The 27,151-nt window shown below is 37.0% G+C and overlaps 1 protein-coding gene across 8 annotated transcripts in view; it reads right to left on the minus strand.

Moving 5' to 3' along the window:
• Positions 1-27,151, minus strand: part of BOLL (boule-like RNA-binding protein) — a 57,469-nt gene that overhangs the window by 29,761 nt on the left and 557 nt on the right. For 3 of the 8 annotated variants that reach the window (XM_010860917.1, XM_010860920.1, XM_010860914.1), the window contains exons 2-7: positions 23,323-23,466; positions 20,516-20,571; positions 17,721-17,775; positions 15,984-16,059; positions 12,158-12,285; positions 3,032-3,103 (exon numbers count right to left, since the gene is read on the minus strand). In XM_010860917.1, the coding sequence (XP_010859219.1) occupies positions 3,032-3,103; positions 12,158-12,285; positions 15,984-16,059; positions 17,721-17,775; positions 20,516-20,571; positions 23,323-23,466 (531 nt within the window). Of the gene's footprint in view, positions 1-3,031; positions 3,104-12,157; positions 12,286-15,983; positions 16,060-17,720; positions 17,776-20,515; positions 20,608-23,322; positions 23,467-27,151 lie in introns of all 8 variants that reach the window. The other 5 variants (XM_010860915.1, XM_010860919.1, XM_010860913.1 and 2 more) reach the window with 2 other exon arrangements.

Consider the following 27,151-nt stretch of genomic DNA (forward strand, 5'->3'; position numbering starts at 1 on the left):
TGTGAAGAAAGCTGAGCGCCAAAGAATTGATGCTTTTGAACTGTGGTGTTGGAGAAGACTCTTGAGAGTCCCTTGGACTGCAAGAAGACCCAACCAGTCCATTCTGAAGGAGATCAGCCCTGGGTGTTCTTTGGAAGGAATGATGCTAAAGCTGAAACTCCAGTACTTTGGCCACCTCATGCAAAGAGTTGACTCATTGGAAAAGACTCTGATGCTGGGAGGGATTGAGGGCAGGAGGAGAAGGGGACGACAGAGGATGAGATGGCTGGATGGCATCACTGACTCGATGGACGTGAGTCTGAGTGAACTCCGGGAGATGGTGATGGACAGGGAGGCTTGGTGTGCTGAGATTCATGGGGTCGCGAAGTGTCAGACATGACTGAGCAACTGAACTGAACTGAACAGATTCCAAATGCTGACTCTCTTGTCAGGTACTTTTTTCTTTGGTGATGTCCTTGCTGAGAACTCCTGACTACAATTTTAGACCTAGATTCTAGGGGTCTACTTCACATAGATTTTTTTCTCTCCTGGGGTCACTTTATACTTTTTTGGAAAGATTTTCTTCTATGAAGTTCTTATCTTGCTCTTGGGAAAAAAACTTTGCTTGCTGTGAGATGTTCAGCATGTTCCCCCTGTAGCCTTCTTTTCTAGCTCTGCTTCCATAGTCCACATCACCTAGAGAAAGGCATGGCAACCCATTCCAGTATTCTTGCCCGGAGAACCCCATGGATAGAGGAGCCTGGCGGGCTATAGTCCATAGCGTCACAAAGAGTTGGACGTGACTGAAGTGACTTAGCAAGCATGCATGCACAAGTCTAAAAGATTCTATCTCACAAATTCCAGGAGACAAATATTAAACTCTCTTCAGTTCAGTTCAGTTGCTCAGTCGTGTCCGACTCTTCGCAACCCCATTAATTGCAGCACGCCAGGCCTCCCTGTCCATCACCAACTCCCGGAGTTCACTCAGACTCACGTCCATCCAGTCAGTGATGCCATCCAGCCATCTCATCCTCTGTCATCCCCTTCTCCTCCTGCCCCCCAATCCCTCCAAGCATGAGGGTCTTTTCCAATGAATCAACTCTTTGCATGAGGTGGCCAAAGTACTGGAGTTTCAGTTTTAGCATCATTCCTAACAAAGAAATCCCAGGGCTGATCTCTTTCACAATGGACTGGTTGGATCTCCTTGCAGTCCAAGGGACTCTCAAGAGTCTTTTCCAACACCACAGTTCAAAGGCATCAATTCTTCGGCATTCAGCCTTCTTCACAGTCCAACTCTCACATCCATACATGACCACAGGAAAAACCACAGCCTTGACTAGACAGACATTTGTTGGCAAAGTAATGTCTCTGCTTTCGAATATGCTATCTAGGTCGGTTATAACTTTCCTTCCAAGGAGTAAGAGTCTAAACTCTCTTAGTCATTCTCTAAAGTCCTCTTCACTTGGTTGAGAATGGGAAATGCCATAGCATTCTAAAACTCTCTTGTTAAAAAAGCCTCATTCGGGGATGATATGGGAGAATGGCATTAAAACATGTATAATATCATATAAGAAAAAAAAAAGCCTTATTACCAGTCTTCTTTATTAACCTCATCCTCAAGATGTGGTTAATAATGAGCACTCCTCATGTGCTCAAAATGGGCAACAAGCTAAGGGTCCTAAAACTGGTTTCATGACTATTGGTTTGTCTTGTTAAACAGCCTATTATCTAATGTTGTCTTTGGGACCTCTCAAAATTTTGAATTAGCAATAGTCACGCTACACATGTACTTTAAATAAATGCCATCAAGTTACTTTCATTTTTACTAAGTGAATAAAATAATTTTATACTTAGCATAGTAACAGAATTTAAGAACAACTCCCCCAAACCTAGTCTAATACTAAAATAATTTCAGTAACCATAATATTTCATATGGGTCTAATAAAGTTCAAAAAGAAAAAAAACCCAGAAACAAAGTCTTCTACTATTTCAAAGGTATAAAAGAATGTGATTTTATTTGCGAATGCTATAGACCAGAAGTGAAAGTGAAGTTGCTCAGCGTGTCTGACTCTTTGTAACCCCATGGACTGTAGTCTACCAGGTTCCTCAGGCCATGGAATTTTCCAGGCAAGAGTACTGGAGTGGGTTGCCATTTCCTTCTCCAGAAGTAGGAAACCATTTTCTGTAAAGGGCTAATGGGTAAATATTTTAAGCTTGCAGGTCATATATCTCTCTTGCAACCACTCAACTCTTCTACTGTAGCACAAAAGCAGCCACAAACAATTATGTAAACAAATTTGGCTGTTTTCCAATTACATTTTATTTACAAGACACCAAAATGGTCTGGCATTAGAGTTTACTTACCCTCAACCTCCCATAAGAATTAATGAAAAGAAGAATGTTGATTAACTAAAAGAGGCTGTCATAAATCAATTATTTTATTATGATATGTTTATTAAATATAATAACTAGAAACTGACATAATAACAATAACATAAAAAAAAATCAGCCTGTGGTCCAGTATTTTCATAATACCTTGGAAATTATTTCTATGTTAGCCATGGGAGCAAAACCGACCCTATTACATTTGATAAAAATAAGTCCTTTATTGGACAGACTGATGCTGAAGTTCCAATACTTTGGCCACCTGATGCAAAGAGCCAACTAACTGGAAAAGACCCGGATGCTGGGTAAGATTAAAGGCAAAAGAAGGAGAGGGTGGCAGAGGACAAGATGGTTAAATAGCATCACCAACTCAATGGACATGAATTTGAGCAAACTCCAGGAGATAGTGAAGGACAGGGAAGCCTGGCATGCTGCAGTCCATGGGGTGGCAAAGAGTCGGACATGACAACAGCGTAAGTAAACAATCTATCTTCTTATATGACATGTAGATCCCTCATTAAAAAAAAAAGAAAATACCACTGCTATCAAGGCTTAACTACCTCTTTTAAATTACGAGAGTATTTATTTGCAAGAGAAAGACTAAAATGAAAGATATTCAAAAAAGGACTGAAACTATCAAAGATTTGCATTGTAATTTAATGTTTACCTGGTAGTGATATGCAGGTTGTTGATAAACAGGCTGAGCTACCATCACAGGGGAACTAGATATAGAACGTGACTGTTAAGAGCAAAGAAAAGTAGCAAAAATTATTTTAGGCAAAATTCTTTAAAATTGTTTATGACAAAGTTTATCTTACACTGTTACCTAAACCCAGTCAACTTACAGTTTATGACTGGAAATATAATTTTCCCACCTCTTATTGATATTATTGCAACTCCACTTCAAGTTTATTAGAATTATCACAATATTTCTACTCCCATGTGGTTTCATTTCCACAGTACTGTTAAAACCACCCCCAGAAAAGTTGCTTTTATGAATAAATACATTTTCTAAGAGAATATTTCCCTGATGCTGGGAAATATTCTTTCCCTGATGCTGGGAAAGATTGAAGGCAGGAGGAGAAGGGGATGACAGAGAATGAGGCCGTTAGATGGCATCACCGACTCGATGGACATGAGTTTGAGCAAGCTCCAGGAGTTGGTGATAGACAGAGAAGCCTGGCATGCCGCAGTCCATTGGGTTACAAAGAGTCGGACACGACTGAGCGACTGAACTGAAGAGAATATTAGATGAAAACTAGCAGCTGGAGTTAAGGTGACATAGCTTATTTCCATTGCAGAGACAAGCAGTAGATGTTTACACAGCATTTAGAACTGAATGAATAATCATACCTTATTTGCCACTAATTTCCCACTACTTACAAATAATCAACATCCTATTCCTTTGTTATATATTTAATTAAAGCAAGTGCATTATTTATTGAAGAATATTAAACTCTATTTTAAATAAGTCATCTAATAAATTTACAAGTGATTTGTTCGATAAAAGTACATATAACACTTGATTATTCAGAGTAATAGAATAAACCTCAAAATAGATTATTTAAAGCCAGATCATTATAAAACAGGCAAACTGTATTACAAAATAGGTAAAATAGACTTTAATGACAGCAATTAAAATTCAATTTGTATCAATGTATGGCAAAACCAATATTCAAAGTAAAAAAAAAAAAAATTCAATTTGTAACATGGGATCTAATTTGCACATTCACCCATCCACCCAAATTGAAGAAAAGTATCATCGTTTTGCATAATTTTCAGACAATTGTGTACTAATAAAATTGTACTACAGATTAACATTTGAAAATAATAATGTAATTTATTATATTAACACATTAAAGGAGAAAAAATGATATTCTCAGCAGACACAGAAACTACACTGTTAAAATTCAATACCCTTTCAGGATAAAAAGTTAGTAAACAGTAAAAAAAAAACTTTCTTAATTGATTTAGGTCAGTAATTCTCAACCAGGTGGGACACTGCACTCCCAGGAAATATTTGGTAGTATTTTGGTTTTCATAAATGTAGGGAGGCTAGGAATCCACTAAAAATCCTGCAATGTACAGGACAGTTTCTGCAAAAAAGAAACAACCATCTGACCCCAAATGTCAACAGTGCTAAGATGGAGAAAACTTGGTTAAAGTTTAGAGTATCTTAACATATCTATATCTATGTAGGTTTTGAAAGATACTCATAGAAACCTTAATGATTAATTACTGAACTTTCATTTTTTTAAGAACAAGATTATGGTGTTAAAACATAAATAATGTAGGAGAGACATTGCCAGTTCGTTTATTCTTATAGCATAAAAATTGGTGCTTCAGGAATTGACACTCTTTGAAAGCATTTTCTGCCTCCTGCTAGTTGTGGAAGTGTTTTTCTACAATAACTTGTCAAGATGCTTGAAGAAGTGGTAGTCCACTGGGGAGAGGTAAGGTGAATATGGTGGATGAGGCAAAACTTTGTAGCTCAATTTGATCAACTTTTGAAGCATTAGTTGTGCAACATGTGGTCAGGTGATGTCATGGAGAACTGGGCTCATTCTGTTGACTATAGGCATTGCAGTTTTTGGTGCATCTCATTGATTTGTTGAGCATACTTGTCAGATGTAATGGTTTTATCAGGATTCAAAAGCTGTACTGGATCACATGAGCAGCAGACCACCAAACAGCGACCATGACCTTTTTTCATTAGATGTTTGGCTTTGGGAAGTGCTCTGGAGCTTCTTCTTAGTCCAGCCACTGAACTGGTGGTCACTGGTTGTCATATAAAATCCACTTTTCGTTGCAGGTCACAATCCGATAAAGAAATGGTTCACTGCTGTTGTGTAGAATAAGAGAAGATGACACTTAAAAACAATTTTTTTAAAAAATTTTTGGTCAGCTCATGAGTCACCCAATTTTTTTCACCTTTCTAGTTTGCGTCAAATGCCAAATGGCCATAGAATGGTCAAAACAGTTCTTTAGCAACTTGTGTAGTTTAAGATGATCAGGTTCGATTTTGGCTTTCTGTTGGTCACTGTCAACTTCCAATGGCCGGCCACTACACTCATCTTCAAGGCTCTCATCTCCTCTGCAAAACTTCTTGAAACAGGACAGCACTGTATGTTCATTAGTAGTTCCTGGGACAAATGTGTTATTGATGTTGCAAGCTGTCTCTACTGCTTTAAGATGTATTTTGAACTCAAATAAGAAAACTGCTCAAATTTGTTTTTTCTCTAACATCATTTCCCTAGTCTAAAATAAACAGAAAGTAGTTAAGTCATTAGCAAAAAAACACAAAGCAAGAAATGTCATTAACATTATGTGTAACATAACCACATTTATTTAAAAATGTATTCCAATATCAAACAGCAAAGTTCAACAATGCAAGACCACAATTACTTTTGCAACAACCCAATATGTCTAAACTATTTAAAATTCGGTAAATTTCAGATTTCAGCTTAAATGAGTGAGAGTATTCCTAATTTTTCAAAAAACCTTTAGAGGATATATAAGCAAAAAATTTTGAAGACTACTGTCCTAAACTCTCACACAATATATACAAAACCTAAGTGGTTAATACAGTCCTTTAAAAAAATTTTTATACTCTATTATTTATTTACCATTATATAACTTTTCTAAATAGGGTAATGCATTATAATAAATAATTGCATTTATTGTATATTACTGTATGTGTGTGTATGCACGCTCATTCTCTTTGTGACTCCATGGACTGGAGCCCAGCAGGCTCCTAAGTCCATGGAATTTTCCAGTCAAGAGTACTGGAGTGGGTTGACATTTACTACACCAGGGGATCTTCCCAACCTAGGGATCAAATTCACATCTTCTCCATTGGCAGGTGGATTCTTTACCACTGTGCCACCTGGGAAGCCCTCCATATATTATAATCATGAGCAATATATTCATTATATTTATAGAACTTTATTCATTTATATATATTTCAATCTCAGATCTGCTAAATGTAGATTTCCAGGTACTATTTCTGTTCAGGAAAAAAAAAAAATCCTCCACATGTGATTCTCTGAATTTGTGGAATATGATCACAAAACATACCCCAAGAAAGCTCCAAATGGATTACAGAGTTGAATATAAAGTAAAATGAAATCATGGAATAACTAGTAGAAAGTAAATCTGAGTAGTTTTCAGATCCCTAGAGGGGCAACATTGTGTAAGTGATGAAGTAAAATTAAAAAATCAATTCATTTAGTCATAAAACTTTTAAACTTACAAAGAGTGAAAAAGATGAAAATACCATGTAAAATTTATATATAAAATAATAAAGTTTCATTCCATATTAAAGTCTTACAAATTGATTAGAATAAAAATAGGACCTTAATGGCTAAATTAAAAAAAATCACAAGCAGTTTATAAGTAGTATATGTAATTTAAAAATTGCATTGAAAATATTTCATGTAATTAAATTTTTTGTTGTTGATGTATAGTTGATTTACAATGTTGTGTTAATTTCAGGTGCATAGCAAACTGATTTAGTTACACACACGTGTGTATGCACACACACACGCATTTTTTTCAGATTCATTTCCTTATTCATTTCCTTTACAGGTTAGTACAATATATTGAGTACAGTTCCCCCAGTGTAGTCTTGATTGTAGAAAAAACTTAAAATGTCCATCAATACAGAATATACACTCATACAATGGAAATTAAATAAAAAATTTAAATCAATCAACTAGATGTGCTAGGATCAACATGGTTTAATCTTAAAAAACAATACTGAATATAAAAACCAGATTATTTATATAGCATTTAAAAGCTGCCTAAAGCAACACAATATATCTATTTCTTAAGAATACCTACATTTGTAGTATAAACATATAAAATGGATAGGAAAGATACTCTGGTTAACCTTTGAGGAGGAAAAGAGGACAAGATAGTCAAGGCAAGGAGACTTTATTTGAATTTGTCATATTTTATTTTCCCCACTACCTGCCTCCTGAGAAACCTGTATGCAGGTCAAGAAGCAACAGCTAGAATCAGATATGGAACACCAGACTAGTTCCAAATAGGGAAAGGAGTACGTCAAAGCTGTATATTGTCACCCTGCTTATATAACTTATATGCAGAGTACATCATGTGAAATGCTGGGCTGGATGAATCACAAGCTGGAATCAAGACTGCCGGGAGAGATACCAATAACCTCAGATATGCAGATAACCAGCTGCTAAAGAATCAGACTGCAATGCAGGAGACTCAGGTTTGATTCCTGGGTCAGGAAGATCCCCTGGAGAAGCAATAGGCTACCTACTCCAGTATTCGTAGGCTTCACTGGTGGCTCAGTCAGTAAAGAATCCACCTGCAAATGGGGCAGACCTGGGTTCGATCCCTGGGCTGGGAAGATTCCATGGAGGAGGGCTTGGCAAACCAATTCAGTATTCTTGCTTGGAGAATACCCATGGACAGAGGAGCTTGGCAGGCTACAGTCCATAGGGTCACAAAGAGCTGGACATGGCTGAGAGACTAAACACAACACAGCACATGCAGATGACACCACCCTATGACCCCCAAGAAAAAGAAATACAAAAAGCCAAAATGGTTGTCTGAGGAGATCTTACAAATAGCTGAGAAAAAAGAAAAGCAAAGGAGAAAAGGAAAGATATATTCATCTTAATGGAGAGCTCCAAAGAACAGAAAGGAAAGATAAGAAAGCCTTCCTAAGTGAACAATGCAAACAAATAGAAGAAAATAACAGAACAGGAAAGACTAGAGATCTCTTCAAGAAAATTAGAGATACCAAGGGAACATTTTATGCAAAAATAAAGGACAGAAATGGTATGGACCTAACAAGCAGAGGAGATTAAGAAAAGGTGGTAAGAAAACACAGAACTATACACAAAAAGATCTTAATGACCCAGATAACCACAATGGTGTGATCACTCACCTAGAGCCATACATCCTGGAGTGCGAAATCAAGTGGGCCTTAGGAAGTACCACTACAAACAAAGCTAGTGGAGGTGATCGAATTCCAGCTGAGGCACTTCAAATCCTAAAAGATGATGGTGTTAAAGTGTTGCACTGAATATGCCAGCCAATTTGGAAAACTCAGCAGTGGCCAAAGGACTGGAAAAGGTCAGTTCTCATTCCAATCACAAAGAATGGCAATGCCAAAGAATGTTCAAACTACCGCACAACTGCACTCATTTCACAAGCTAGCAAGGTAATGGTCAAAATCCTTCAAGCTAGGCTTCAACAGGATGTGAACTGAGAACTTCCAGATGTACAAGCTGGATTTAGAAAATGCAGAGGAATCAGAGACCAAACTGCCAACATCCACTGAAACATAAAAAAAGCGAGAATTCCAGAAAAACATCTAATTCTGCTTCACTGACTATGCTAAAGCCTTTGACTGTGTAGATCATAAATGTGGAAAATTCTTAAAGAAATGGGAATACCAGACCACCTTATTTGCCTCCTGAGAAACCTATATGTAGGACAAGAAGCAACAGTTAGAACTGGACATGGAACAGACTGGTTCCAAATTGGGAAAGGAGTACGTCAAGGCTGTATATTGTCACTCTTCTTATCTAACATATGCAGTACATCACGCGAAATGCTGGGCTGGATGATGCACAAACTGGAATCAAGATTGCTAGGGAAAATATCAATAACCTCAGATATGCAGATGATACCACTCTTATGGCAGAAAGCAAAGAGGAACCAAAGAGCCTCTTGATGAAAGTGGATGAGGAGTCTGAAATCCTGGCTTAAAACTCAACATTCAAAAAACTATGATCATGGCATCCAGTCTCATTCAGTTCAGTTCAGTCGCTCAGTCGTGTCCGACTCTTTGCAACCCCATGAATCGCAGTACGCCAGGCCTCCCTGTCCATCACCATCTCCCAGAGTTCACTCAGACTCACGTCCATCCAGTCCGTGATGCCATCCAGCCATCTCATCCTGTCGTCCCTTTCTCCTCCTGCCCCCAATCCCTCCCAGCATCAGTCTTTTCCAATGTGTCAACTCTTTGCATGAGGTGGCCAAAGTACTGGAGTTTCAGCTTTAGCATCATTCCTTCCAAAGAAATCCCAGGGCTGATCTCCTTCAGAATGGACTGGTTGGATCTCCTTGCAGTCCAAGGGACTCTCAAGAGTCTTCTCCAACACCACAGTTCAAAAGCATCAATTCTTCGGCACTCAGCCTTCTTCACAGTCCAACTCTCACATCCATACATGACCACAGGAAAAACCATAGCCTTGACTAGACAGACCTTTGTTGGCAAAGTAATGTCTCTGCTTTTGAATATGCTATCTAGGTTGGTCATAACTTTCCTTCCAAGGAGTAAGCGTCTTTTAATTTCATGGCTGCAGTCGCCATCTGCAGTGATTTTGGAGCCCCCCAAAATAAAGTCTGACACTGTTTCCACTGTTTCTCCATCTATTTCCCATGAAGTGATGGGACCGGATGCCATGATCTTTGTTTTCTGAATGTTGAGAGCTTTAAGCCAACTTTTTCACTCTCCACTTTCACTTTCATCAAGAGGCTTTTTAGTTCCTTTCAAGGCAAACAGATGGGAAACAATGGAAACCGGGCCAGACTTGATTTTCTTGGGCTCCAAAATCACTGTGGATGATGACTTCAGCCATTAATTTAAAAAATGCCTGATCCTTGGAAGAAAAGCTATGACAAACCTAGACAGCATATTTATCATCTGGTGACCAAAACCATCCCAAAGAAACAGAAATGCAAGAAGGCAAAATGGTTGTCTGAAGAGGCCTTACAAATAGCTGAGAAAAGAAAAAAAGAGAAAGGCAAAGGAGAAAGTGAAAGATATTTTCCAGTGAATGCAGATTTCCAGAGAGTAACAAGGAGAGATAAAAGGCCTTCTTCAATGAACAATGCAAAGAAGTAGAGAGAAACAATAGAATGGGAAAGACTAGAGATCTCTTCAAGAAATCTGGAGATATCAAAGGAACATTTCATCCAAGTATGGGCATGATAAAGGACAGAAATGATGAGGACCTAATACAAGCAGAAGGGACTAAGAAGAGATTGCAAGAATACACAGAAGAACTATATGAAAAAGGTCTTCATGATCAGGGTAACCATGGTGCTGTGGTCACTCACCTAGAGCCAGACATCCTGGAGTGCGAAATCAAGTGTGCCTTAGGAAGTATCACTGCAAACAAAGCTAGTGGAGGTGATGGAATTCCAGCTGAGCTACTTCAAATCCTAAAAGATGACGGTGTTAAAGTGCTGCACTGAATATGCCAGCAAATTTGGAAAACTCAGCAGTGGCCACAGGGTTGGAAAATGTCTGTTTTCATTCCAATCCCAAAGAAGGGCAGTGCTGAAGAATGTTCAAACTACCATACAATTATACTCATTTCACATGCTAGTAAGGATATGTTCAAAATCCTTCAAGTTAGGCCTCAACACTATGTGAATCGAGAATTTCCAGATGTACACGATGGGTTTAGAAAAGGCAGGGTAAACAGAGGTCAAATTGCCAACATTTGCTGGATCATGGAGAAAGGAAGGGAATTTCAGAAAAACATGTACTTCTGTGGATGTTTGTTTCCACAATAAACTGTAGAAAATTCTCAAAGAGATGAGAATATCAGACCACCTTACCTGTCTCCTAAGAAACATGTATGGGGGTCAAGAAACAACAGTTAGAACCGGACATGGAAATATGGACTGGTTCAAAATTGGGAAAGGAGTATGTCAAGGCTGTATATTGTCACCCTGCTTATTTAACTTATATGCAGAGTATACCATGCGAAAGCCTTGCTGGATGAATCACAAGTTGGAATCAGGACTGCTGGAAGAAATATCAACAACCTCAGATATGCAGATGATACCACTCTAATGGTAGAAAGCAAAGAGGAACTAAAGAACCTCTTGATGAGGGTGAAAGAAGGGAGTGAAAAAGTTGGTTTAAAACTCAACCTTCAAAAAACTAAGATCATGGCATCCAGTTCCATCACATCAAGGCTAACAGAAGGGGGAAAAAGTGAAAGCACTGACACATTTTACTTTCTTGGGCTCCAAAATCACTGTGAATGGTGATTGCAGTCATGAAATTTAAAGGCACTTGCTCCTTGGAAAGAAGGCTATGATAAATCTAGATAGCAAGGCTATGACAAACTTAGACAGCATATTAAAAGAGAGACATCACTTTGCCAGCTAAGGTCTGTTTGTCAAAGCTATGGTTTTTCCAGTAATGTAAGGATGTGCGAGCTGGAGTATAAAGAAGGCTGAGCACTGAAGAATTGATGCTTTTGAATTGCAGTGTTGGAGAAGACTCTTGAGAGTCCCTTGGACAAGAAGGAGATCAAACCAGTCAATCCTAAAGGAAATCAACCTTCAATATTCATTGGAAGGACTGATGCTGAAACTCCAATCCTCTGACCACCTGATGGGAAGAGCCAACTTACTGGAAAAGACCCTGGCGCTTGGAAAAATTGAGGGCAGGAAGAGAATGGGGCAACAGAAAATGATATGGTTGAATGGCACTACAGATTCAATGGACATGAGTTTGAGCAAACTCTGGGAGACAGTGAAAGACAGGGACCTGCTGCAGTTCATGGGGTTGCAAAGAGTCAGACATGACTGAACGACTGAACAACAACAAAATCTTGCCAACTAAAGAACAGAGTACGGAAAACCATCCTTAAATAGAGACTAATGAAAAAAAATGAGCGGTAGTTACATGGCTGTCACTTTATTACATTTGTCTGTGGCTGAAATATTTCAGAAATAAAAATTTAATAGCAACAGATGAAAACCCTTTTAAAATGAAATTACTTACAGGCCAAGGTGGTGGGACAGAAGTAACCTCTGGAGTATGAAAATAAGCAACACCATTATGATAAGTGTAAGGATATCCAGTTGAAGTTGTTAGATACATTGTTCCAGCTGCTGGCATTATACTGGAACCTAAAACAAAAAGGAAACAGTAATAATTGAAACGTTCAGTTTAACATTTAAAAATGTAATTTCTGAACACTGAAAAATGTTTCTCTTTACACAAATATAGCTATAGTAAAAACTGAGTATTAAAAATTCTTTAAACATCCCATATATTAAAGTATCTTTGAAGCATTTATTTTCAAACTTACTACCCTTAGAGCTTTTGTAGCTTATGGTAAATAAAAAGAAACAAGTTTAATCAGATCAGATCAGATCAGTCGCTCAGTCGTGTCCGACTCTTTGTGACCCCATGAATCGCAGCACGCCAGGCCTCCCTGTTCAACACCAACTTAATTCTGGTTTTAAAGTAGTATAATGAAATAGAGAACTTTACAATTGAGATTATTATCAGCAAAGTACTTATTTTTACAAATATAAACTACATATAATTTAGAGTTACCTGAAGACTACTGACACTGCAGCAAAGTCCCTAAGATCTCAGTAAGACCATCTATTTGTAAAAGCCCAAAGAAGATGGAGGCAGTGAAACTGGACAAAATACTTGTTCTACCTTAAAAATTCTTAGGATCGACTATCAGCAAGTACTCACTTATGCTATGACTGTATTTTACTCTCTAGTCTACCTTTGCTACAATTGCTGTTGTTGCAAACATGACCACAGACCTTCATGTTGCTAATTCTGAGTCCTCATTTCTTTTCCCAGGTCAAGTTAAATATACTCTTCCCCACAAAATAAAAAAAGTCCTTTTTGTCAGGAGAAGACTTTAAAAATTTTATGTGCCAAGTCAGATTTAAGTCCTTGACTAATAGGTTACATAAATTACTGAGGTGACAATCCTCCTTCCACTATACTGCTGCTGCTGCTGCTAAGTTGCTTTAGTCGTGTCCAGCTCTGTGCAATCCCATAGACGGCAGCCCACCAGGCTCCCCCATTCCTGGGATTCTCCAGGCAAGAACACTGGAGTAGGTTGCCATTTCCTTCTCCAATGCATGAAAGTGAAAAGTGAAAGTGAAGTTGCTCAGTCGTGTCCGACTCTTAGCGACCCCATGGACTTCAGCCCACCAGGCCCCTCCGTGCATGGGATTTTCCAGGCAAGAGTACTGGAGTGGGGTGCCATTGCCTTCTCCGTCCTAGTGTGTCTCAAAATTTTAAATTCATTATAACAAGCTAGACAGCTTGTTAAAATACAAACTTCAGGTCCCCATTTCAAGAGATTTTTGATTCAAGAGACCTGGGATGGGGCCTGAGAAACTGTATTTTGACAGAGCCCAAGTTAACTATTGGTGGCTGCAAACCACACTGACAGCAGCACTAGCCTTCTACTCTAAGTAGCACTACTACTCAGCTCATATTTTCACGACATTTCATCCAGTATTATTACAGCATATTTTAGTGGTTCTTATTCTCTTGAGAATCCGATGAAAGCCAAAGACCCTTTTCACAAATGTATATATATATATTCAAACAAAATTTTGCATGCAATTTGGAAGGTCCGTGGAATTCCCTCCAAAGATCACCTTTTAGGTACCACAATTAAATAAAGAAATTTTTATTCTTAATTTAGGTACCACAGTTAAATAAAGAAATTTTGAGTGATTATTATTACAATGCATTGGACTAGGCCTTAGTGATACAGCCAAAAAGAAACAAGAAAAAAATTGAGCATGCTATGGTCTCTATCTTCACAGAGGTTAGGGTCTGGTAAGGAAGACAGTCATTAGCTAATTACACAACTAATTATAATTTTGATAAATACAAAAGGCAGTATAGGTAGTACAGGTTATTATATTGGGTAGTATAGGGTACTGGAGAAGGCAATGGCACCCCACTCCAGTACTCTTGGCTGGAAAATCCCATGGACGGAGGAACCTGGTAGGCTACAGTCCGTGGGGTTGCGAAGAGTCGGACACGACTGAGCGACTTCACTTTCACTTTTCACTTTCATGCACTGGAGAAGGCAATGGCAACCCACTCCAGTGTTCTTGCCTGGAGAATCCCAGGGATGGGGGAGCCTGGTGGGCTGCCGTCTATGGGGTCGCACAGAGTTGGACACAACTGAAGCAACTTGGCAGCAGCAGCAGTACAGGGTACAACACTGAACATTATATATTGTATGTCTAGTAATTGTGAGGAAATTGATATTTGGGCTGAGTTTTAAAGAATGAATGGGATGGCAAAGTCACTGTAGGTGAAGAAAACAGTGCATCAGAAATATGGTTATGTTCTGGAATGAAGGATGGCTAAATGATTAAAGCATGGAAAAGATAAGAACAGCTCAAAATAAGCAGAGAATAACATGATAAGATGGGCATGTTTGAAAGATCACTCTGGCTGCCTTATGTGTGATGGGTGGTAAAGTACTGATAGCAAAACTGGATTCAGAAAGATCAGTTAGGAGGCTTTTCAAGTAATTAAGGCAAGCAGAGTGGGTAGCTGGGACTAGAATGTTGGTAACAGAGATGGAAAATAGGTGACAGATTTGAAAACAAAGGTAATAATCCGTGTACATGCCTAGTTTCTAAAACAATGACTTTGCCTTTATAAGCTGTATTTTCTATTTACAAAATAGAACAATACCTCACAGGCTGCTGTAAAGATTAAATGAAATAATTAAAACCCATAATGTTGACCTTTATGCTAAACAGTTCTTAAGTACTATTTGTTTGAAAGCATTCAGGATAGTACTGATTTATGTTCTGTTTTTAGCAACCTGTGGGTTGCATAAAACAGGTTTTTATGAACACTCCCAGTTGTTTTTACTGATGGTGATAATGGATTAAGAATTGTTATTACATGCTATAGCTTAACTCTTACAACTAACAGCAGTAGTCTGAAAATATTCAGCATTCTGACATATTTAGTGCATTTCATTTTGGAGTATCAACTTACTAAGGACACATCAGTTATCTTATAAATTAACAAATACTAGGTCAAAATTAAATTTGATCTCTGTTAACTTCTAAGTCAAAAGCAGAACAGTCCAAATGAGCACAATCTATTAATTTGTTAACAGATGTATAATAACTACATAATGTTTTGAACATCCAAACGGACACATGGACACTAGTTACAAGTTTTATGCAAAGTTTCTCCTTCTAGCCAAAGATTCTGTTAGAGATTTTAATACTATAGGTTAAAAGGTAACCATAAAGATGCCTAATTTAATAAACGGGAAGAGTGAGAAAAAAGAATAAGAGTTCAAAGTATTCTGGGAATTTGAGGAAGGCACTTAGCCAATTCCTAAAGCTTTAGGGGTTGTTTCTTCTGATAATTATGATACATATGGTTGGGTTACAGTATATACCATACAACCAGAGTTTCTGATATTTTACATTTTTACTTTTAGTAATTTTATTCTAATTTTAAATTACTGTATTAGAAAAACTTTAAAATAGTAATTACTTCTAATTTCTTTCATAATTTTAAACTATATTTTAACTATACAATTTTTCCTTTAAAGATGTAACTATTTGGAATACAGTTAAACATTATTATTTATATACATTTTCCCTAGCCTCCTCCATCCCACAAGTTAATGTATTTAATTTGTGGAAAGAAATATTCATTTGCCTACCACCTTCGCTAAAATAACTTTATTAAATCAAAGAAACCTGATACTTTAATGAAGTCCTATTAATAGTCTTACATTTTGAGAAAGAACCATGCAAAAATATTGAAAAATATATTAGTTCTCAATACATACGAGGGATCCCTACTTGTTGCTTTCTTATTGCCGGGCCAATGTTCAGTTTCTTATCCTTGTAATTAAGTTTTTCAGCCTAAAATAAGAAAAAGTACATTACTTTATTATCACACCTTGAAAACAGCAAGGCATAGTAGAAAGTGCAAAGCCTTTGGATTAAAATAGATTTGGGTGTGAATCCTGGTTCCAATGTACTGACCCTAATTCCTCATTTGGCAATTTGAGTTGTTACACATGTGGTCCCAGCTGAGGTTAAACAGGGAGACATTTTGTTTTCTTTTTTCAGCTTTTATACTGTAAACAAATGTCCTTTTCATGTTCTATTTACTGTCATGTTTTTCACATTTTTGTGCCTTATGTTAGTATTTTTGCTACTTAAGATGGCTCTCAAGTGTAGTGTTGAAGTGCTGGCTAGTGTTCCCAAGTGCAAAAAGACTGTCATGTGTTTTAGCAGAGAAAGTACGTGTTAGCTGGGTTAATTCACACATGGGTTTAGTGCTGTTGATCATGAGTTCAATGTTAATGAATCAAAAATGTTACATGTAATCTTTAAACAGAAGCACACATAAAACAAAGTTATATATTGATTGGCTGATGAAAATATTGTAAACAGAAGTTCATGAGAAACTAACCCTGTATTTTCTAGGTGCAGCACACTTCAATATTTGCTAATTCAGTGTTTATGATGATTTTATAGAATACAACCACTATAAATAATGAGAAGTGACTGCATATGACTTAATAAAATGTAATTAAAATAAAATTTTTTCCTAAAAAATTAAATGCTACACTTGCCAAACTTAAGAGTTATTATATACTGAACTGCTGGGTTTAGATTTTTTTTCTATGAATGTTCGTTGTTTATAAGTTTTTCATAGGAGGGAAATAATCTCAGATAAGGCACCCCACTCCAGTACTCTTGCCTGGAAAATCCCATGGACGGAGGAGCCTGGTGGGCTACAGTCCATGGGGTCGCTGAGAGTCGGACACGACTGAGCGACTTCACTTTCACTTTTCACTCTTATGCATTGGAGAAGGAAATGGCAACCCACTCCAGTGTTCTTGCCTGGAGAATCCCAGGGACAGGGGAGCCTGGTGGGCTGCAGTCTATGGGGTTGCACACAGTCGGACACGACTGAAGTGACTTAGCAGCAGCAGCAGCAATCTCATTTTAGGAATCTACATTCATAGCATTTTTTAGGAATTCAAAGTGCTATTAACACATCAGAAAAGACACATCCCTAAATTCTCAGTTTAAGAAAATAAAGTGGAAAGTTATAATTTCACAGCCAAACTTATGCAATTATTTGGCATTTGTTTTTCTGTAGATAAATTTATCTTAATTTTTAATTATTTTTTGGAGACCAATGTTAATCTCAAGATACAAAGAAAATAAATTTTTTTAGCAATCAGTTATTGTACTAGAACCCCACTATTAAATTAATACCTTAAAGCAGGGGTCCCCAACTTCTGGGATCTAATGCCTGATGATCTGGGGTGGAGCTGATGTAATAATAATAAAGTGCACAATAAATGTAACATACTTGAATCATCCTCAAACTATATGCCCCAGGTCTGTGGAACAACTGTTGCCACCAAACTAGTCTCTGGTGCCAAAAAGGTTGGGGACCACTGCCTTAAAGGATTAGTTTCAAAGAAAGAAGTTTCAAAAATGAAGTTAAATACACCAAAGTAAAGAGTTCCAAAAATTAAGTTAAATACACCAAAATATCTTACCTCTTGTAAAATTTTTTGTGCATCTTCTTGTGTTTCAAAAGTGACGAAGCCATACCTAAATAAACCCATTAATTATTATAGTAGAACATTACATTGATATTATACTAAGATTAAATATATATATTTTTAGAATGGGCCACAGTAGGAATGAACATTTTTCTATGGTGTACCAGTATTCAAAACTTAGAGGAGAATTGTTCACAGCTTAACATGGTTATCCTCTTAAAGGGAGAGGCCTAAAAAAAAAAAAACAACCCAGGGATCTTAAAACAGTATCAGACCAGAGCTGTATGCAAGGCAGGAAAACATGAGAGATTTGTGTTCTGGTTTACAAATTAGGGTGCAATAAATTTCAGCCCAGAGCAGTAACCTCCTTTTAAAATGACATAGTTTGCTTTCAATAGAAATCAAAGTATAAAAAGAATCTTTAAAAAATTAAAAATTGAACATGATAAAATATTTTATCTTGGTAAATGAGTACACATATTATTTACTATTGTTAGCATATATAAACTGAGAATGTAACTATTAGTATATTTCCCAAATAAAATAAGTTAAAAATATTATACAACCCAGGTTTTATATCCGCTTTTTATATATAATTATCTTCAGAGTATAAATCATATGATCAAGATACAAATACACAGTATAAGTGAAGTGAAAGTTGCTCAGCTGTTTCCGACTCTTTGAGGCACCCACAGACTTTACAGTCCATGGAATTCTCTGGGCCAGAATATTGGAGTGGGTAGCCATTGCCTTCTCCAGGGGATCTTCCCAATCCAGGAATCAAACCCAGGTCTCCCGCAATGCAGGTGGATTCTTCACCAACTGAGTCACCAGGGAAGCCCAAGAATACTGAAGTGGGTGATCTATCCCTTCTCCAGGGTATCATCCCCACCCAGGAATCGAACCAGGGTCTCCTGCATTGCACATGGATTCTTTAACAGCTGAATTACACAATATATGCCTTGTCCAAAAAGACAAAATAGGTAGATAAAAAGGGATGAAAGAAATAAAAAGTACATCCCTCCCCCAAATTTAATCTCTATTTGGATAATTTTAGGAAACTCTCTTGAGTAATGCTCAACTTTATTTTCCTCAAATTGTGTATGTACGTTAAGTTCCTCAGTCGTGTCCGACTCTTTGCGACCCCATGGACTGTAGCCTGCCAGCTCTTTTGTCCATGGAATTCTCCAGGTAAGATTATTGGAGTGGGTAGCTGTTCCCTTCTCCAAGGGATTGTTTCAACTTAGGGATCGAACCCAGGTCTTCTGAATTGCAAGCAGATTCTTTACTGTCTAAACCACCAGGGAAGTGCCAATTCATAATTACTAATAAGTAATTATGTATCATGTAATTAATAAACATTTACTATTTTATTCAATTCATAATTACTGTATTGTATATGAATTTCCTTTTTCAACAAAGGAATTTCTTTATTTGCTCAAGTATTAAACAAGGGCTAAAGAAGTATTTTTACACTTTTTAGTAGAACACATATACCACCCAGTGGAAAAGGCATAAAATACAGTCTACACTGCTATGTGTTATTTTCAATGATTTAAAAATGGATATTACAAATTCCATTAAGCCAAATATAAGTGGTACAATTTCACTTCATCATATTATTTTTTGTCGGGCTCAGAAGTCTGTTTATATGCAGGATTTGTTTATATTATATGTTTATATCTGTTAATCATCTCTGCAGGATCTCATCTTTTTAGAAGTGTCCACCTATCATATTTACATGTAGTTTCCCACTAATATTTTACCCATCTTATTGGTCCTTTCTTTTATGCCTATGAATATGTATATATTGCCTCTTTTTCAAGAAAATAATCATTCATTGATTTCTTTAACTTTGCAATCAAACTTCTCAAGTGAGTACACTATGTAAACTACCTTTTTCTTCTCTGATATTTGGCTTTTGTAAATACCAATTCACTAAAACAGCTCTAATGTCACCAGACATTACTAGCCAAATCCTAGTGCTTTATTCTTTAATTTTCATTCTCCTTGATTTGGCAATTAAAAATCATTCTTGCTAAGATTATATTTCTTAGATTAGTCCCCTGGTTAGGTCTCTGAGGCACAAGCTACAGACATTCTTTTGTGTCAGCCTTTTCCAAATTAAGTTCTCTCTAGTCTAAAGCAGGTATACAATTCCAAAAGTATCAGATTCCTTTAGTTTCTGGTTCCTTGGCTACAGGACATCAGCTACTCAACATTAAGTGCTTACTACCTAACAATCAATGGTCCCTCAGCCTTTGCAAGAATAACTTTACAACAAATTAAGGAATATTAAAGCATCCTCTTTCCTCTAAAATACCCACGCCCCACTCCCCAACACATGGAGATCAAAAGGAAGGAGAAAGCAGCCATGAAACTCTCTTTTTAAAAACGGAATCAGGACTTCCCTGGTGGTCCAATGGTAAAGAATCCTCCTGCCAATTCAGGGGACATGGGTTCCATCCCTGGTCTGGGAAGATTCCACATGTGGTCAAGCAATTAAGCCTATGCACCACAACTACTGAAGCCTGTGCACCCTAGAGCCCCTGCTTGCTGCAACTAGAGAAAGCCCAGGCACAAAAATGAAGAACCAGTGCAGCCAAAAAAACCCAAAACACAACCAACGCCCCACCTCCCCACCAAAAAACAACAAAACAGCCAAACTTCACTACAACTTCCTTCTTAAAAAAAAAAAAAAAGGAACCAAAGTAAGGCAGAATACAAAATGTAGCAATCCAATAAAAACACAATTGTTAATTCTGTGTACTACCTATAGTGATACTAACCCTTTGGAAACTCCAGCTCTGTCATTTACAATCTTCACTTCTTTTACAGATCCATACTGGGAAAAAAATTTTCTTAAATCATTTTCATTTGTCTAATGGTATAAAAATAAAACACAAAAAACCCCATTTTAATTGATAAAAGATGAAATAACTTCTGCTTGTTTTGGAGACAGAAAAGGCAACACAAATTAATAGTATGGATATAAGGATGCCTGTCATCATAAAAACTGCATGAAATCACTAGGTTATTAAAATTAATATTAATACTTTGCTTTATGCCGAGTTAATACTATGTTGTTAAATTATTACATAGCAATAAAATATTTTAAGCTGAGTTTTCTAAAACTACAAATAAAGCTTGTTCTCTAGTTAGCTATTTTTTGATAAAACTGTACTAGGCATGCCTATGACTATACTAAGGGCATATTATTATTGGTTCTTGTGATTCAGAGAGGCCTACAGTCATGGCAATGGAACTAGGTTATGCTGGCCTCCACCAGTCACTCTATTTTTATTTTAAAATTTATTTTTAAGGATAATTGCTTTAAAGAATTTTGCTGTTTTATGTCATACAATCACTCTATGTTAATGAGCATAGTCATCAGGAAAGTTAAGGTCTTAGAAAGGAAATATATTTACAAAAGTACCTGAACTCAATTTGTGGTAACAACAGAGAGGCTACAAAACTTTAAGTTTTTAGACATTTTATCTGTAGTCAAAATACATACGGACATTATGATGATAAACAAAAAATACTGAGTCATAACTAGACTATCATGTATAAGATGTCTACAAAGATGGTCTGGCATATCTGGCAATTAAAATAATCTCATAACAGACCCACATCACCTTTCCCTAGAGCATTCACTCTAAATTCATTGCAATTTCATTTTCTGGTTCAACTGTGTTTGCCCACAAGAAAAACTTTAAATATTCATAGAAAAAATTTTTCTTTACATATATATCTAGGAAAAGACACGCCTAATGGTAGAGCAATACCTCTTGAGTTCCACAGGTACCTCACTGCTTTAGAAAAAAAATAAATTTTTAGTTGGTAACCTAAAGCTTGCTAAATTGGATGATGGCAAATACTGAGTTAATCTAGGTACAACAGTCTCATTTCAATAAACACAAAATGGAATCAACATCAAAGATTTCTATTAGAGACTTGAAAACAAATTAATTAAACCATTCTCTGATAGAAGAATCACTAGCTCAATTTTACATCTCTATCTCTGTTAAAAACGAGACAGAAAGTCAAGATTATCAAATATTAAAAGGGATGGGCTCTAGGGGTCTAAAAAGAAGAATTTTATGAAGTTTGAGACTGCTTGCTACTGTGTTAAACTACTTCCTTGATGGAAATCATCTATGGTTTTGGGTAAGGTGTAACTCTAAGAGGGAGAACCTTACCAATTAACTTAAAGCTAAGATTGTATTGTAATGGCCCCCAAAGTTTATATTGTAGCTGACAGGCTTCAATAAAAACCGACACTAAACTAATGAGAACCCACTGTATAGCACAGGGAACTCTACTCAATGCTGTGGTGACCTAAATGGGAAAGAAATCTAAAAAACAGGGGATATATGTATATCTATAGCTGGATCACTGTGCTGTACAGTGGAAACTAAAACAACATTGTTAAGCAACTATACGTCAAAAAAGATTAAAAAAAAAAAAACCCTACACTTAACCTAGCCATACAAACTATTATATTGATGGTTTATTTAAAAATATGCTAAGCTAATATAATATAAATTCTGAATAAGAATATTTAACTTGAATATTTATGGTCAGTTATTAATATTTTCCATGGAAACAGGAAATCTTTTTAAAAGTAAGCATTTCATAAGAAATTATTTCCCTTAATTTATTATTAGTGAACCAATCACACACTTAAGACTCATAATTCTGATAAACACACTGTGACATTCATCTTGAGCAGCAAAGAAGCAATTCCATCCAAATTGTGAGACCCTGATTGTTGGAAAACAGTGAGTGATAAATACTATACCCTAATTGCACAAGCATTTTTTTTTAAGACAACTCTCCCTGAAATTTCCAATATGTAATATGGAAGCCTGGAAATCCTTCTATATATTCCCTTGGAATAAAGAATGTTCCACTTAAATTATCGATGCCTGCCTTTCCCGTAGGTGTTTACAACTGCCTCCCACATGGGGGTGCTGCAAAACATCTCACAAAACTATGCCTCTCTGAAAGAGTGAAATGGCTGATTATTTAAACATATTACTGTTAAGATGCTTTATTCTGACTAGGACACATGCCTTTTTTGGTAATCAAATTGTAAATTCGGTTACAGAAGCAATTTGCAAAATAAAAGTCTAAGAAGTTACTCAGGAACTGAAAATAAAGTTGGGATAAAGAAACAGGACTTCATAAAACTGTTGTGTTTATTTTCTTTTTCCTTAATTGAGTCATCTTTTGAAAATTTTAATCACTCATTGTTTGGGCTATTGGATTATTATGTAAAAAAAAGTATAATTAGTGTGATATGGTGAAATAATGTGGAGCTATCAGTCAGAAAACTAGGATTCTAGTTTTCACTTTGTCTCTAAGCAGTTAGGTGACTATAGATACGTCAGTGAGCCTCAATTTCCTTGTATGTGAAATTAGACAATTATACATACTCTACTATAATAAGACAATTTGAACCCTACTAATCATTACGAAAATATTAAATACATTATTATTTTTATAGTTGCACAAATAAACCATTTCTGAGAAATATAATAAAATACTTCTAACAAAAAAAATTCACTATATTGCATGCATTATTAGGTACCTTAAAGTCAATTCCTCCTACAAAGATGCGATTAGGGATCACTGTTCCATATCTTGGGGCACTCGTTGGGTTATTCAAAGGCACAGGTGACACAGGATTAGGGGATGGAGATAATGAATCTGTTTGCGTCTGATTTGATGTTTGCTGTAAAATAAAATTCTTTTAAACTCAGTACTGGGTATAAGTTTTAATGCAAGATAAAAGCATTTATCCTTCAAAAAGGTAAGTATACTGACAAAATGTAGTATTTTAGACTTTAATTTTATGCTATTATGAAGATTATAGAGCTAATAACTTTTGAAGGCAAGAAAAATACAATAAATACAGAATCTACTCCTCTACAGAGATCTTAAATCTTAAATGTATCATTTAAACATACATATATTAATTACTATTAAATGTACAATTTAAATATTTTAAGTATTAAGAAGGAATATTAAACTCAAAAAGAAGTTTAGGAAAGAGAAAAGTAGGACAGTTAGGACAGTTAGGAGCTGGCCTGGTACAACAACTAGGCCCTGGTGTTGTAAGAGGTGTCTGGGATCTCACAGGTAGGCTGTGGTGTTCTCTTGTTAACACCAACATTGAGCAAGGCTACTATTATTGTGATGAAAGAAAGTGAAAATCGCTCAGTTGTGTCTGACTCTCTGTGACCCTATGGACTATACAGTCCATGGAATTCTCCAGGCCAGAATACTGGAGTGAGTAGCCTATCCCTTCTCCAGGGGATCTTTCCAACCCAGGAACGGAACCAGGGTCTCCTGCATTGCAGGCGGATTCTTTACCAACTGAGCTATCAGGGTAGTGTTATTGTGATGGGTGAAGATAAAAACAAGACCACTCCATATCATACCTACACACTGACAGAAACAAAAGCACTGCCCAAACCATAAGAATGACCAAACATCCTTTTATCCTGCCTGACAAGACTGACTACTCCTTCTTTATCAATCACAAAACTTTAGCTTCAATCTCTTTCTTGTCTTCTAGTTAAGAATTAATGTAGCACTGGTGGTAAAGAACCTGCCTGCCAATGCAGGAGACTTAAGAGACGCTGGTTCGATCTCTGGGTGGGAAAGATCCCCTGGAGAAGGAAATGGCAAACCACTCCAGTATTCTTGCCAGGAGAAACCCATGGACAGAGAAGCCTGGCAGGCTACAGTCCATAGGGTTGCAAAGAGTCGGACATGACTAAAGCGACTTAGCACTTAGCACAATCATAGAATTACTCCCACTTTCTGACAACATGCATTTCAGAGTAAAACCTTCTTTAAACCCACTCTAAAAAGTGCTAATACAAGCCTAAATCCTATAATAAGTTCTAACATCCTCTAGTTCAGAAGGCCCCATGTTCTTCCTTGCTGTAATTCAGAAGAGCCAACTTTATTAAACTATAGGTATATTTGTGGTGGTCTTTGGCTAAAGGGCATTGACAAGTAAATACATTCTGACATTTAAGTTCACTGCTTTTCAACTCTAAAGTCAAATTTTTAAATGCACTTGGCAATTTGAAAAGTAGTCTGATTTTGAAAAAAAAAATTTTTATACCCATAACTCATAGGTATAAATTTTTATACTAAAGTTTTTAATAATATTAATTTTTACTTTATGCTAAAGAACTGAGCTCATATTCATATATTCAGTGTTAGTGTATAATTCTAAGTCAGTGGATCTAATTCAGATTTTAATAAATACATATTAACAAGTAATGGAGAAGAAAATGGCAACCCATGCCAGTATTCTTGCCTGGAAAATACCACGGACAGTGGAGCTTGGTGGTTCATAGTCCATGAGGTTGCAAACCGTTGGACATGACTTAACGACTATAAAAACAATAACAACTAACATATAAGCCTTTGCACAACAGCAAAACAGTAGATAGACTCTTAAGGTACACTGGGAAAAAAACAAGACTTGGGAATAGAATTTTAAAGAGAAACAAATATAAGAACTTGCTATTTTCCTTGTAAGAACACTAAAGAGACTTCTGAGACACTAAAAGAGTTCTTCAAAAAGCTTGAAGTTCACGACTTAAATTCTCTGAAAAACAAACTCATGAAAATTAATTTCCCACTTAGATAACGGAGTTGTTCTTTTTCACACTGCTCTCCTTTCACTTGACTGGCCAATAAACCGTAATCCCTAAAAATTAATCTCTGCAAGATGTACAGAGAAATATCTAGGCCAGTGGTGACTACCGGGCCATAGGCTGGAACTTTTGGGGTCTATTGTCCATCTAGTCTTAAGAGGGAAAAACGCTCCCTAGTAAGGGAGTTTATAAAAATATCTCTTAAACCACAAACTCATCATATTTAATAATTGCTATGTTGTAGCTGCCAGTTAAAACTGGGAACCCAATCTTAACAACATCCTCTCAGGGCATTTGAGAGTTAATTTATAACTTCAGTCACCTGTAAGACATAGTGCCAGACTGGATGATTCTGGGATGTTTCGTTTTACTTTTCAACTGTGGATTTGTATTGCTAGAGATAACTGAATAGCTCTGGCAGATACAGTCTACTCTACCTGCCTATTTGTTTAGAGAATGCAGAAATTACTTACCTGCAAAATTTAAAAAAAATTCATGAAATTCTCTTCTTTAAAGCAAAATGAATTCAATGGATGAACTCTTTTGCTTTCAAATTTAGTTAAATAAAACTCCACTGGTTTTTATTTTTATGAGAGAAAAATGACATGAATGGAAGAGAACAAAGTGCTTTACTTCCAATCTTAAGAAATCCTCAACACGGAGGAAGGAAAAACACGAACTTTGTACATTCCATTCACATCATTCTTCTATTTTTAAGGTTCCTATTCTATTGTGGGTTCCAACTGTTTTTTCTCCTTACCACTAATCACTTTCCAACACACTATGTAATTTATATTACGTTTGTCATCTCTTTCCACTATATTGTAATGTTCAAGAAAAGGGCTTTGCTTGTTTTGTTCACCGCAGTATCTAAGACCATATATAGCAGGTGTTCAATAAACGTTTGTTGAATAAAGAATAAATAATTTCTTCCTGCTCATGATACACCAACCTTTAGGTTGTGGGCTGAAGAATACAACATGAATAAAACCCTAGAAAATATTTTAATCTTGGCAGTAACAAGGCTCAAGTAGAGGCAATCTTTAAGTTCCTTAGAGACAGCGATTTATTGAGTTAATTCAGAATGCCTCAAATTCCGCCAGCAAAATTTTGCAAATGTATGAAAAGCACCTAGCTAGGTGCTGTTTTGGGGCAAGCAGTAAGTAAGGGTCCTTAGCTTAGTAAAACTTCTAGTACTAAAAAGTTTATTTAAAATTTCCTCCAAAGCAATGTGCCCCCACTGCCTCCTCCCCTGGAGAATTAACCTCGAAATTTATCATCTACTCTGCCAATGAAGAGAAGAGGAAAGAGACGGGCTAACCGTCGCAGTGAAGGACTCGGCGCTCCTTCCCCTCCGAGGCCAGCAAGCCGAGGTGCTGGAGGAAATGGCCGCAGCAACAACTTCCTCAGGGTCTCTCAAGTCATCGTGAACTGGAGCACCGATTCGAGGATCCACCCCCTCCCCACCAAAGTGCGGGAGGGAAAAGAAGGCTAGCCAGCGAGAAATTTTGTCCCGCAAACCCGCCAGAAGCAGTGGCGGGAATCCTCAACGGCACAGACCCAGACGCTGGCCTCGTGCGTAGCAGAGCCCCGCGGGCATCTCGTGGCACTCGCTGATTGGCTGCCGGCGGGCACGGGGTGAGGCGCGACGGCACGTTGCCGCAGCCCCTCGGGCCTACTCGGTCTCCCACCCCTCCCCCACCCGGCCCAGACTGGCTTGGGCGCGAGTGTCAAGGTCCG

This window comes from Bison bison, unplaced genomic scaffold (assembly GCF_000754665.1).
Source record: "Bison bison bison isolate TAMUID 2011002044 unplaced genomic scaffold, Bison_UMD1.0 scf7180017864471, whole genome shotgun sequence".
Lineage (NCBI taxonomy): Eukaryota > Metazoa > Chordata > Mammalia > Artiodactyla > Bovidae > Bison > Bison bison.